Raw genomic sequence first — 13,673 nt, 5'->3', positions numbered from 1 at the left:
GTCAGGGACTGACAGAGCTGGAGGAGACCAGCGCAAAGACAGGGAGAATGGAGGGAAGGCGGGCCAGGAAGCTGGGAAGAGCAAACCCAAAGAAGCTGCTGATGCCATTCCCCCTCCTCAGTTTACTGCAGTGGACTGCAAGTAGTGAGGGTTGACATCAGCTGCATTTAAGCACCCACTAACACAGCTCTGTGAGTACCTGCCCACAGCACCTGTGAAATACATCTCCAGACACGGAGGCAAAATTAAATGCCCTGCACAAGCCTGCAAGGCAAGGCTGCGGCACCACTGGCACATGGCTGCTCCTGGTAAGTGTCCCAAAGCATGCAAAAGCCACTCCTGGCACACAAAGCCATGGCCATTCCAGGCTGGGGAGGTGCCCTGACAGGCCCTGGGGAACCTGGCACCCACTCCCACTGGGGCTTCCTGCCACCATGGCACCCCCCAGGTCTCCCCATGAAGGAGGATGACTCGAGGGGGCAGCGGGAGCGAGGGGACTGGGGCACACACTGCCTCAGATTCCCACAGTGGGACCGAGAGGCTCCAGCAAATCCAGGGGTTGACCCCAGCACGTTAGCAGGGCAGTAAGTCACACCTGGGCCTGGGATAGCCACCAGAACCATGAAAGAGGGAGAAAAAAAGGAACTCTGATGACAATACGGGCTGAGGAGAATTTTACTTGGATAATCCTCTCCTAAGGTTGGTTGGTTGATTTTAAAGGGAACATAAAGAGCAACATTACAATCACTGAACAACTGGAAACCAAACACAGGGTGCAAAACTCTTCTCTCACACATTTTTTTTAAATCCTGCCATGAAGATAATCACAGCTCCCAACACTGGCTTCCAGGCAGTGCTCATCCTAGGAGATTTACCCAATGTTTATTCAATGCACATTTCACTAAAACCCGCATGGTTGTATCCAGCCAGGAGACCAAACAAACATCCATAATTTCCTTTGACACCTCTTAGCTACATTGCTCTGACAAAAGCAAACAGAGGTTTCCAGTATCATTACATGCTAAAGAAAAAAAGAAACTCCAGTTCCCTTACTAAACCTCTTCAACATAGTGAGTGAGCAAGAGGGAGGAATCGCAGGCTGAACCAACCAGAATCCATCAGCTGGTTAGGACAGCACCAGTAATACCTCCTGGGTGTATACTTGGGAAAGACACATAGGTGTTTCTGTAGTCTACTTATGCAGAAACCTCAGAAACTCTTACTCCTCTTCCCTAAGGGAGATTCAAGGCATCTGAGGTTTAACAGCTGCAACAAACAGTCTCCTCTTACAAGAGAAAATATTCATGAACAAGATAACAAGAGACACAGTTACTGAAACAGGATGAAAACACGGAAAAAGCCTCTGGGGTCTAAGCACTGCCCTAATGACTGCAGACTGCTACTCAGAAAATCTGAATTCAAGTATACAGCTCTCATCACCACTTGCAGATCAAATAAGAATGGCAAGATGCAAGTCTTGCTGCCTGCAAGAGAGATAATCTAAGCCACCATTTGTGAGCAACCTGTTAGTGTTGCCACAGCCCCTGCAAACACACAGAAATAAAAATCCGCAATTGCCCTTGATCGTGCATTCATTCCCCTGTAGATTACTGTGCTGAACCCAGACATCACTACTTTCCTGTCTGGGGGAGTTGAGGGCACAGTCTTTATTACACGTGAAATGGCAAGGGAATATATTCTGTATTCAAATTTGATTGCAGACATGGGAGATGGGGTAAAAAAATGGTTAGAAGGGAAATGATGCCAGCTATGCATCTTTAAAATCGTTTTAAGAACAGTATTTTACTTATTTCACAGCCAAGAGGTATAGCAATTCTACAAAGTCAACTCAAAATTAGCAGATACTTTTTCCCTGTACACTGGAAAAGAACATGCATGCTAAACCCATTATATAGATAGTGAAGTGTCATCAGAGCAAAGAAGGTAAAAATAGCGAAGTTATCTGTAAGATGACTAAGCAAATGGATTTTCAAAAATATACTTTCAAATACGACACCCTTTTCTTAGAGCTGCATACATCCGTTTAGCTTTGTTAATTTCTCAATTCTTTCTTTTGATAATTTATTTTTGGCCTCCTGCTAGCATACTTCCCCAGAAGCCTCACTTCACCCTACCCACACTCAAACACTTGCATCCACATACAGAGAATGATTTAGAAACTGATGCTGATCACCCCAGTAACTAGAGAGAACCTCTATCAACATATATACCTTTCATTCACATCCATCCATCCACTGGAAAACCAGACTCCTGCTGTCTCCTACCCTCATTTCTACCCCTTCCTCACCACCCCCACCTATCTCAGGTATTTTCATGGCTCCACTGGCATCTTCCTGGAATGATGAACCCTCCCTTCTCACGCAACACTTGCTTCCATTATTTTTGCAGGCGAGAGATGGCCCACCTCTTTACCAGGCCACGGCCAGTGGCTAGAGAAGGAGGCTAGATGTTGCCACCTTAGGGACAGCAGTGGTTAGAAGAAATGGGTGCAGCAAAGCCCAGGTACTGCTCCTGCAGCTGGGGTGGGAGCCACATCCCTCAGTACCTCTCCCTCCCACATGTGCTGCCAGCAGCCAGGCTTGGAGGCTGCTGGTCTCAGCTACGGACACACTCCTCTGCGCATCTCCCTCTGTTCCACCAACACCCAGATGTCTCCCAAATTTACCCTCTCCTCAGATTACATCTCCTTAGGGACTTAGTTGGCCTAACTTAGTTGTGTGTTGGCCACACAGCTACAGTCGCTGTTAATCTACATTTCCGAGGTAACAGCAGCAGTTGGTACCTGGCCAAGCCTCCCAAGTCACTCCTCTGCCATGCCAAAACCCTGCGTACAGCTCCCCTCTGGGTCTGCCCTGACCCCTGCCAGGAAGCCAGTCCTCCTCCTCCAGGAGCCAAACACAGAGCCCTGGGCTGTCCTTCCCAGCAAGTGGGTTTCCAAGGCTCAAACCCATTACAGCAAGATCATTAGGATGCTTTTAGTAACATACCCCAGTGGATCTGCTAAAGCAGCTAATAGGTATTTGACACAAAGCAAATTCTCCTTCACACTCAACCTTCTCATCCCAAAATCCTCCCCCAAAACAAAGCAGCCAAAGACAGAGACAGGCTGAACTACACAACTTTGTGATCCAGATGAGAGCGCTGGCTCAGCCTGGGCAGGCCTCCAAGAAGAGGTGACAGCCCTCTCTGAGACCGACCCCTTGCCTGCCCTAATGCCACCCCACACAGCTCCGGGTGGTCTCAGATGGCTTCCCCCCCTCTGCCAGGAGAAAACCAACCTCCTTCCCACCACACACTTGCTGACACCTTCTCCCCTGCAAAGGCTGAAAAAAAACCAAAAAAACAACCAACCAAAAAAAATATCAGCCCAAACACCAGGGCCAGGCACAAATCCAGAAAACCACTGCAGTAAGTGCTGCCCTTTCTTTACATAGTGGTCTCAGGGCAGCAAAGGTCCCCCCACCACAGCCAAGGGAGCACCCAAGCCAAAGCAAACCAGCGGCAGACCCATGTGCATAGCAACTGGCAGTCTTCATCCTTCCCTTTTGCAAAGTTATTCCATTTAAAAGATAAATGGGATGATCTCTCATGACTTGCCCCATAAAGACAAGAGGAAACTACAGTGGAAACAAGTTTTTAGCCTCACCTCTTCCACCTTCAGCAGCAGCAGGAGGTGTACTTTCAAGCACATCATGGGAGATCTTTCGCTATGGAGGGGAAAGGGGTTAAGCTGCTGCTGCAGAGGGATCCTGCAGCCACAAGTGGAAAATTCAAGAGGAGTGGATGGGGTGTAAAAGCAGCAGAAACATGGAAAGAACAGAACAAAACTAGGCATCTCAGGCAAGACTTAATCATACGTGAGAATGAAGACAGGGTCCGTCTATAATGACAATGGCAGTACAGGAGAGTCCACCTCTGAACACACCTCTCCTTATGTCTAGGCAAGGGGAAGGAGCTGGGAGAAAGAGCCATGCGAGATGAGTAAGAGGAAGGTGTTTTGATATCTACATATGAAGATGAGCAGGAAGATTTACATCCACCTTGCAAGCCTTCAGATTCTGAACAACCTCTGCCCCTCTGCAGCACTGGCATCTGAGGCTGAACTCTGATCCCTGCTCACATGCAGGGCACCTGAAGCTGATCTTGTTCAAGTCTGTTTTATTTACAGCATTTGGCAGCTGCACACCCTGGATTAGATTTAACTGCCGACTAGCTCATGGCATGGGACTGATTAGACTTAACGGCTCCTTACATGCCAGTGACCCATAGATTAACTGTGCTGCTCTAACACTGATGACTGGAATGAATCTCAGCAACTCCAAGTTAGTCATGTGGGCTATGCCCCACAAGCATGATGGAGTGGCAAGGAGATGCTGGTCCCATTCATGTAAGATAAGTGAGAGAGCTTGTGCAGGTAAGTAACACCACAGAGCTCAAAGTAAAAATCTATCTTCTTCTTTACCTAATACCAAGAGTGAAATCAATCAGGGCATCACAATCTCTTCCACTATATGCTCCCAACATGTAGAAGAAAAAAGCAGCCTGCTTGCTTAATGAGAGCAAGCAAAACCTCAGCCCTAACACTGCACTTTTCCTCAAAAAAAAAAAAAAAAAAAAAATCCCATGACACCTTTTAAACCACTCTCTCTACTTTAAGGAGCTGAGAGCATACAGGGCGACTTGCCTACAATTATATCACAAGTCAGAAGCAAGCACTGGAATTTGCATGCTGTGACTCCTGCTGTAGGTGCTGGAAAACACTGCAGGCATAAAGGTCAAACCCTTCAGCAGGAGCTCTTAAGACATTGTCTGCAGGCCACAAGCAGTCAGCAGAAAGCTGGCAGATGGCACAATGCCAGCCCAGTTTCTCTTGGGATCCACGTCCTTCACTGCAAAGCGCCTTAGCACCTGGCAGGGCGGTTAAGCAGTCATCCCCTGCAAGATGGAGCAAACATCCCCATTCCATAACGGGATTAGACAGCAGAGTAGGAAGATGGGGTACGGGAACCTCCAGGAGAGGAAAGCAAAGCTTGACAGCATATTCAGGAGGCGGAGGAAGCTGAGGATCAGGGATTATATGAGAAGGGAGAGAGCAGAAAGCATTGAGCCAGGGAGATGAAATGATATGGTGAGAGGGGGCAGAGTACTTTGAAAGCACACCGGAGATAAACGCATTCAGATAATTGCTTAGAAAGGAATAAATATTAGTAAGTACTATAATTACCCCGAACACTTTATAAAGCTGTAAGAAGAAACATGACTAGAAGGGCTGGCACACATGCTCGTTGGGAGCTCCTATTTCAAGCTAGAAAGGAGGAACCAACAAGGCCTGACACCCAGGTTGGTAATTTCAGCCTGGCAGCCAGCCACAGCTCTTTAGTTAGATCCTAGGTACTGGGTAACTTGAGTTAATGAGTGCCAGATTCCAGCAGTACAGTTTTCTGGAGTAAAGAGCTTCTGGATGACTTCTGGCAACAACCACGTGCCTTCTCCTATGGGTCTTACTCAAGGTGCTGCTCTACTTTCAGAGAGATTTGGAGGGACCTGGGCAGATTCTTGTGTCCCTGGTGATGATGCTGAATGGAAACAGAAAGATTCCTCCACAAAGTCAAAATCTCAATTTATCTAAGCAATCAAATCTTGATACCTATGCTGTAATGAGAGATCAGAGCCCTTCTTTCCCTGAGAGGCAAACAAAACCTTTTTTGCTTTTTTGGTGCTCAGCATCCCATCTTCAAGCCTCCATTTCTCTAAAAGCTTCAGAAACCACCCATTCCACACAGCAGCCTGGTTAGTGCAAGCTCCTCTCAAATACAGAACAGACATTTAGTACTACCAAGTCCGCAGAAAATGCATCCACCTCACCGCATGCTCCCAGATCCCTTTAACAAGCTTATCAACTTCCATAGAAAGCCCAAAAGCCATAAGTGACAGTGTGCCTCAGGCAGAGAGATCACTGATGCAGCAGGGGGTGGGGGGGAACAACCACCAGGAAAGTAAACAAGGGAAAAAAATCCCCCAAAATACCGAAATGCATTATCCATTCCCTGCTATTCCCCTGTAACCACAACGACTCCAGAGGCGAACGCACATGTTGGGAAGCAAAGCTATCTGCTTCTGTGCATGGAGTAGGGAACACTAGACAAACAATACCTATTCCAGACTTGTGCCACTAGTTAAAACAAAACAGAACTTAGCGGTGACACAACCGCTGTACATCAACATCACCTCCAACCATGTGAGACCCCGAGGAGCTGCTTTGCAAGGGTCAGAAAAACAAAACCCAGAACACCAAACAACCAGCATTAGAGTAAGGCTCGAAGGTGCTAACAGCGGCACAGCTGCTCCGCATGCTGCTCTGCATCATACGCTCTGGATCCCGACGGTTTCTGCTATCCCGATGGGGCCAACTTTGTTGCCAGAAACTGCACAGTAACCTCCTTATTCCTGCACTTCAACAGCAGCCCTTCCTAACTGGTAAAGTCTTTGTGGCTGCCAAGATCAGAAGAGACAGGAGAAGTGCTAAGATGACTTTTCAAGGCCCAAATGGAATCAATAGCTTGGTAGGAAAGGAGAAGACAGCTAAGAAGGGTGGTAAGTAAACTGCTCAGGAACAAGAGAACAAATACAGATGGATCCTGACTATCTCAGTTTCTTTCGTACTTGGGGAGTCTTTGACACTAAGAGCTATGGTTGTGGTGGAAGGCTCAGCATTTGGAAAGTACCCATCCTCCAGAGCCTGTTCTCATCTTTCTTATCAGCTGGGTTCTTCACCTTCCTTCCCCTTCTAATGCTTTCCCTTGGCTCATTTTTTCCCCACTCCTCTACTTAAGTGGGCCACCTCCTCCTTCCCTGTGGACCACAGCCCAACAAAAGCAGGAAAAGGACCTGAAACACCAAGAAACCACCAGCAGCAGAGTAAAAACAGAAAGAAGGAGCTATAGGACAGTACAGGCAGTGATTTCAGCCACAAACTGCAGATTAAAGACTACCAGGGCAGAGAAGGCAACCTCTGTCAGGAGCTAGTAACAGTTAAGAGAGTGGCTGTGGTCATGCGCTGGACTCACCTCACCTGTACGGCAGGGCTGAGCAACTGGCCACATGCCCAGGATCCATGGCACTGAGACCCTGGTGCATGAACAGCAAACTGGGGTAACTCTGCCAAATGAATTCACTGTGCCCTTCAGCCACCTGCTTCCACAGCAACCCCCATCCCCCTTCCCTTAGGCCCCCATAAACATCTGCAGGACCATGTGAAAAACTGATCTACTTTCAAGTCAGACAAGGCTCCCAATCTCTCTGTGTATTGACTGGTTCTGCCAAGTTAGTTTTCAGACCAAGCAAGTCCCTCCAACTGGTTTCTCATGTGAGCACCCTGGCCTGCACCCTCCCCTCCCCACACCGGGCAGGAATCAGCCTGGAATAACTCCTTTCAGGAGCAGCCTTGTTTTCAGCATTTGTGCAAGTACTGTGCAGCAAGAGTGCAAGTCCAGGATGTCAAAGCCTCTCCCTTTTCAAGAAAAGCTTCCCATCACTTAGCCAGGATGGTCTGGTTTTGTGCTCATGTTCAGCTACTTATTGAAATGTGACTTTAGCAGCAACTAAAAAGGCAAGATTTCCTAATGTCTCATTGCCATTTGCTAATTAAATCTCCTAATGACAAAAAGCTTACTAATATACGTTGTTCAAAACGTTCTTAGTACACTGATGGAGACAGAGTGAGCAACAGGTTAGAGCTGGAAATGACATACATGCATGCAGACATCCTAGACCCACCGAAGGCAGCTGCAGACCCAATTTTTTTTGCCTTGCAATTTGATCAAACCCCACTTTGTCAGGAAAGGCTCCATTTTAGCCTCGCCATAGCTGATAAGAAACAGGTGCTAAACATCTCCTAACATTTAACCAGAGAACTATTCCTTAAGAGGCTTTTATATGACTAGGAATGAGATGCCAATATAAAAATGGAGTCGAAACCAATTTAGCAGGTTATCATTAAGGAGTATTTAGCCACTTAAAAAGCCAGAGGCAAATCACAATACTGCAGTTTTCCAGACACTGGCTGGAGGGCCTAAACATCCTTGATACCAGTAGACAAGTCAAATCACGAGCAGAGGAACCCTAGCAACAAGAAGAAAACCCAATTGTGCTTGAAAAGCTTCCTCCTTCCTTTCAAGAAATCTTCCTCGTGCTGTAAGTTTCTGGGTAGGGTCTGCAGATTGCTAACTATCAGACAGTAAGGAGCACTCTTTCAGGTTATAGCATTCTGATTTGTCTCAGATAAACCAACTAAACCACTTCTGGCTTCATACTAGACTGTATAACCTTTAGGCCAATGTCTAAATCCATGACTGATTTTGTAGAAAGAAGCCAAGAGAGACCAAAAAGAAGAGCTTTAAAAGAAAATTTAAAAAAAAACCCAAACAACAAAAACAAAACAACCAAACAAATTAAGTTTTCTGGTCCAAAAAATTTCAGTGAGCCTTCCAAACACAGAAGTGGTGCTCTTCCTACGACCCTCTCTCTCCTGCCCGCCTCCCTGTGGCCTGCAGCACTGTTTATTCTGCCTTTCACTTTATATAATGGGTCTGGTAAAAGTGTTCCAAGTACACATTCGATTTACAATAAAAACTGCTTTAATAAAGACATCTAACTTGACAGAAGGTCAACTAAAAGACGACAATTCGCATAAACCAAAACCTCCAGTGTAAATAAACAGGATTTGCAGGAGCCTCAGGATGTCAGGCAGTCTGGCCAAGACTGCAGGGAGGGAGCCTTCCCATGAAGAATTACATTTGGGGACCCGCAAGAGCGGAGACTGCCAGCCCGGCACCAACGGCCGTGGCAGCCTCCCACCACACTCGGGAAACCAGATGCAGAAACGAGGCAATAGCCAGGGCCATCTGCAAAGCCCCAGTCCAACATGGTCCCCGAAAGTAGCAGAGCCACAGCCCACCTTGGCACACTCAGGATGGGTCCAGGTCTGGCACTGCACACCACAGTGACCTAGAGGCAGCAAACACAGGGGCGAGGGCGGCACAGCCAGCTTGCAAAACGAAGCTCACAGTGGAGGACTTTGGGCAGACACAGATGGAGAAAGCACGATCTTGGCCACTGTTGCTAACAATGCATCGAGGAGCAGATGAGGTGCCAGAAACATTCCTGGGCCACTAGCTTTGGTAAACAAAAACCACCCCAAACCCCGTGTGTGCAAACACCCACTCTGCCGTTTCCTCTGTCTGTTCCCCTCCAGCCAAGCAGCCTTCAGCTCTATCATATCTAGGCTTCAGGCACGGAGCCCCTCAACCCCTGCGCCCGGGCAGGCAGCAGAAGAGCAGGAGAGTGCCCCAGCAGAACACTTGAGCTGCCGCCCAGCCAGCGCCCCTGTCTCTTTGGGAAGCAGGCCTTTAAGACCATCCCTCCTTTCTCCGAGTCGCCCCTGCATCATTATTTCATTCCAACATGCCATTTACAAGTGAGCCGCAGTTTCAAGACCTTACGCAGGCTCTACTCCCCTCTAGGAATCGCAAATAAATCACCAATTACTATGCATGAATAGAGAGAGGAAGAGGGTAATGAGTCTATGTACATATATACATATGCAGTGTTTGAACACAAAGAGCTGTAAATTGCATTCACAGGTGGTATTCTGGAGACTGCAGGAGACTCAAAAGCAGAACTATTCATAAACCAGTCACTGACACGAATGAATTCAGCATTCCCCAGAAGCCTATTGTGTTTCCTATATATTACACTATAAATATGAGGAGTATCAGACTTTGCATCCCTGCAAAAAAGAAAGTAAATCTTGCAACTACACATAGGATTAGCACTGGCTGGCACAAGTATTAATGGTCTCATCGCTGCATGAGGATTATTTACAGCACTTGCTCTATTTTCCCATTTTGTACTTGCTGTGATGAAGTGCCACTTGTTTAAAGAACCCTGTAACAAACACTGCAGCAAGAGGGGAAAAAACAGCAGAGATCTACAAATGTTACACCCACATGCCAGATGTGGATTTTCAAACCCTAGTTTTGCTGTTACTTGGATTCTGGTAGCTAGTTAATGCTTGATATATTAGATTAAATCATCCACCAGCTCTTTCCATAACCATAATTCCTTCTTCAGCAGTTCTTATGAGTTTGCAAAAGGACAAGGAAAAACTGAGTTTTATTTCTTTTTCTGCATACTCAACCCACAGTACCTTATCCATATATTCCAGCATTAACATTACTTGTTTGGAAAGCAACAGTCCTTTTCCAGACAGTCAGAAATTTATGTTACAAAATGTGGTCTTTTACTCCAGCCTCTTCCCCACTAAGTCAAATGACAGTTCTACAAACAGCAACCTAAAACACCTCTGTGCAACTTGAGGCTTTGAGGCACAATCACGCATCCCTGGTTTTGTTAAAACCAACAGCCGGGCAAATGCAGATCAACTGCCTAAAGAAACCCAGGTGAAAAACACCAAAAGAAAACTAACTCCAAGCATGCACACAGTACTCTTCCTACCACTAAAAACAGCCTCACATTTAACACAAGGAGGCCAGCACAACGTTTTCACAAACTGGATGTGTCCATGGGATACGGGGACCACTGAAAAGCAACGGATTCTCCAAGTGACAGAAGACACCTTGCAGCTTATCGCCTGGGGGGAGGCAAAGGCACGTTAGAGCCAGTTTTAGGTCAAACCCAGAAAGCCAATTCCTGCAAGCAGAGTCAGGGCAGCCTCGGCAGCCGGCCAGGTGCCGGGTTAAACGCGACGCGAGGTGTACAGTGCGGGTCCCACTTCTGTACCGCCGCGGGAAGCCTTCGGCAAGACGATGCCCTCTGCTGCTACGCTGTCGCACCAGCCAGGCGCGCTTCGGAGCGGCGCACAGGCAACCGACCGCTCGCCTGCTCGCTCGCTCCATATTAGGAAGACTTAATCCAGAATGGTGTTATTGTTCTTCAACAGGAGAGACTGACTGTGCGAAGCCGAGGCAGCAAGCAATTGCCGTTCGTCTACACCCATCTTGCGGGCTACGACAGGCTGCCTGTACTCATGGAGCAAAGTCACCCTGGATAAACTTAGCTTTAAGATGGCTTTTTCAGGGAACCCAAGGAAGAAAGCTACTGGTTAAGGGAAGTTTGAATCTTGTCCAAAACCATTTCAAAGAGTCATCTCTCTTTCCCTTTCCTAAAGACAGGCAGAGAGCATGAAAAACCACACACACACACAAATTAGAGACGTGGAAGCACAACTACAATTCAAGTAAAGATGTTGCTTCCAAATTGACAGAGCAGATATGTGACAATTCTCAGGACAGTAAAATTGCCAGCCTTGCTGCTTCTGCCCTCGGTAGCATTACTGCCAGCAGAGAATCCTACCACTGAAAAGGCAAATCAAAACAACTCCAAGGTTGCTCTGTATGTACACAGGCTGAAAGCAGCGTGAGGGTGCTGTACTGTATTTTCCACAAACACTCCTATCGACTCATCGCTACTAAACCAGGCACGCGGGCTGCCGCAAAAAACGTAAGAGGCATTTTAATTGTCTTGTATTCTGCTTTTCCCAAATTTGTAGGAAGGGACCTTGCGTTGCCTCGGCATCTCTCACCCAGCAGTGGGGTCCCAAAGGACTTCATCAAACTGCGTGAAGCCATCCCCTGGGCAGGCACTTGTGGGATGGGACAGAAACACACGTTTAACGGTTCACAGGGTACAAACCGCAGGCAGAAAGAGAAGGGACTACGGAAGGAGTTGGAAGAGAGAGCACAAAGCAATCAAATTGCGATTTAACAACAGCGGGGACTGCCTTCCCTCTACACTTCAACGGACTCCTCGAGAGCCACGAAGAGGACTTAGCGTGTGCGCTGCCCACCTCACCCCAGGTGTTTCTCTGCCTTCGCTGAGCCAGCTCGGCACCGGCCCCTCGTCACCCCCGACCCTCCCGATTCCCCTCCGAGCCGCCCCTCGGCCCCAGCGTTGCGCAGCCCCCGCCCGCCTTCCCGAGTTGATGCCTGGGCCCGGGGCGGAGGAGGTGCCCTGCCCGTCCCTCCGCTCCCACGCCCCGGCAGCCGGCTCCAGCGGCGGGGATGGCCACCGGGCTGCTGCAGGTGGAGGTGAAACCTTGGTTTATTTTTTATTCATTTATTCCCCCCCCCCCAACCGCAGGCACAGCGCGGACAGTGACAACTCCTGGGGAAGGGGCCGGGTATTTTCGGCAGCGGGTGACCCTCCCGGAAGCCCTGCCAAGGAGGGCACCCGCCGGGGGCCCCGCCCGCTCCCGCCCCGCCCGGGGGACCCCCGTCCCGTCCCGTCCCGTCCCACCGGCCACCGGCACTTACCGAGGAGGAGCAGGGAGGCCAGCTGCGGCCGCAGGGTCCGCATGGCTGCCGGGGCGCGGGGCGGCGGCCGCCCTTACCTCCCGCCGCGGGGGGCCGCGGGGCGCCGGCTCCCGGGGCAGGCGTCGCGCCGGGCCCGGCGGCACAAAGGGAAGGCGGCGGGGCCGGCACGGGGAGGCGCCAAGGCAGGCGGGGGCATCGCCCCCGCAGCGGGGCGGCCGCCGCGCCTCCCCTCCCCTCCCCTTCCCTCCCTCCGCGCCGCTCCGCGCCGGCGGCTGCTGGCCGAGAGGCAGGAGGAAAGAGAGAAACCGTCTGGTCCAAAGCGCGGAAAAAAAAAAAAAAAAAAGAACAAAAATACAGGGAAGGGGGGGGGGGTACGAAGCAACAACAAAAAGACCCCACCCCAAAAAGTTATAAAAAAATAAGCGGGGCGCCGCGCCCCCCGGGCTTAGCCCCGCTCCGGCCCGCCGCCCTCACCTGCCCGCCCGCCCGGCGCTGCCGCCGCCGCCGCGGGGTGCCCGGCGCTTCCTCCGCGCCGCCAAACCCCTCCCCCGGCCCGCCCCGGCCCGCCCCGCCGCCACCGCCCCGCTCCGCTCCCCCCGGTGGTGGCGGCGGCGGGCGGCCCCCGGCCGGCGGGCAGGGCGCGCTGCGCGGCCGCGGAGCCGGAGCCGGAGCCGGAGCCGGAGCCGGAGCCGGGGCCGGGGCCGGCGGCGGGGCAGGGGCTATGCCGGGTCGGGTCGGGCCGGGGTGCCGCCGGCGTGTGGGCGCTGCCAGAACGGGGCTCGGGTGAGGGGGGGCGCGGCGGAGCGCGGCCTTTGGAAGGTTGCGGAGCGGGGCAGCGAGGCCGAGGGTCGTAAAACAGCGCAGGGATCAAGCGGGTTCCTTTGTTTTAAGGGCAAGAGAGAGTCTCCGGGCGCTCCTCGGAAACGCGGCTGCTCGGGAAATGGCGCAAACGCTCCCTTTTGTTCCCATGCGAACCAGAAATAACAGCCGGGCTGTCCGAGTTTCCACCAAGTCGTGACCGTCCCGTGGCGATGCGCTGTGCCGAGACCCGCCTCCCGGGCTGGGCGAATGCCGGGTCGGCAGGTGTGAGCCCTCCCCGTGTGCGGGCGCGGCTGCACCGGGGGTGCTGCTGCTGCACCGGGGGTGCTGCCCAGGCCGTCAGCGCTACTGCAGCGGGTCAGCGTAGGGACGCATCAAAAGTGGATCCAGGAGGCAGCGAAATGAGTAACCACGGCAATGCTGGGGACTGGGGTTTACGCTGTGTGTAAGTAAAAGATGGATGAGAAGGCCCCTCTCAAGGGCGCAGATGTTCAAACGTCC

General features: G+C 50.6%; 1 protein-coding gene across 2 annotated transcripts in view; it reads right to left on the bottom strand.

Moving 5' to 3' along the window:
* Nucleotides 1-12,583, bottom strand: part of IGSF3 (immunoglobulin superfamily member 3) — a 98,007-nt gene extending 85,424 nt beyond the window's left edge. For both annotated transcript variants that reach the window (XM_074900619.1, XM_074900629.1), the window contains exon 1: nucleotides 12,354-12,583. In XM_074900619.1, the coding sequence (XP_074756720.1) occupies nucleotides 12,354-12,396 (43 nt within the window). In that variant the 5' untranslated portion in view covers nucleotides 12,397-12,583. The remainder of the gene's footprint in view (nucleotides 1-12,353) is intronic.
* Nucleotides 12,584-13,673: the final 1,090 nt, after the last annotated feature.

The sequence above is a fragment of the Athene noctua genome, chromosome 1 (assembly GCF_965140245.1).
Source record: "Athene noctua chromosome 1, bAthNoc1.hap1.1, whole genome shotgun sequence".
NCBI classification, from domain to species: domain Eukaryota; kingdom Metazoa; phylum Chordata; class Aves; order Strigiformes; family Strigidae; genus Athene; species Athene noctua.
This window is presented reverse-complemented; position numbering and strand designations above follow the sequence as displayed.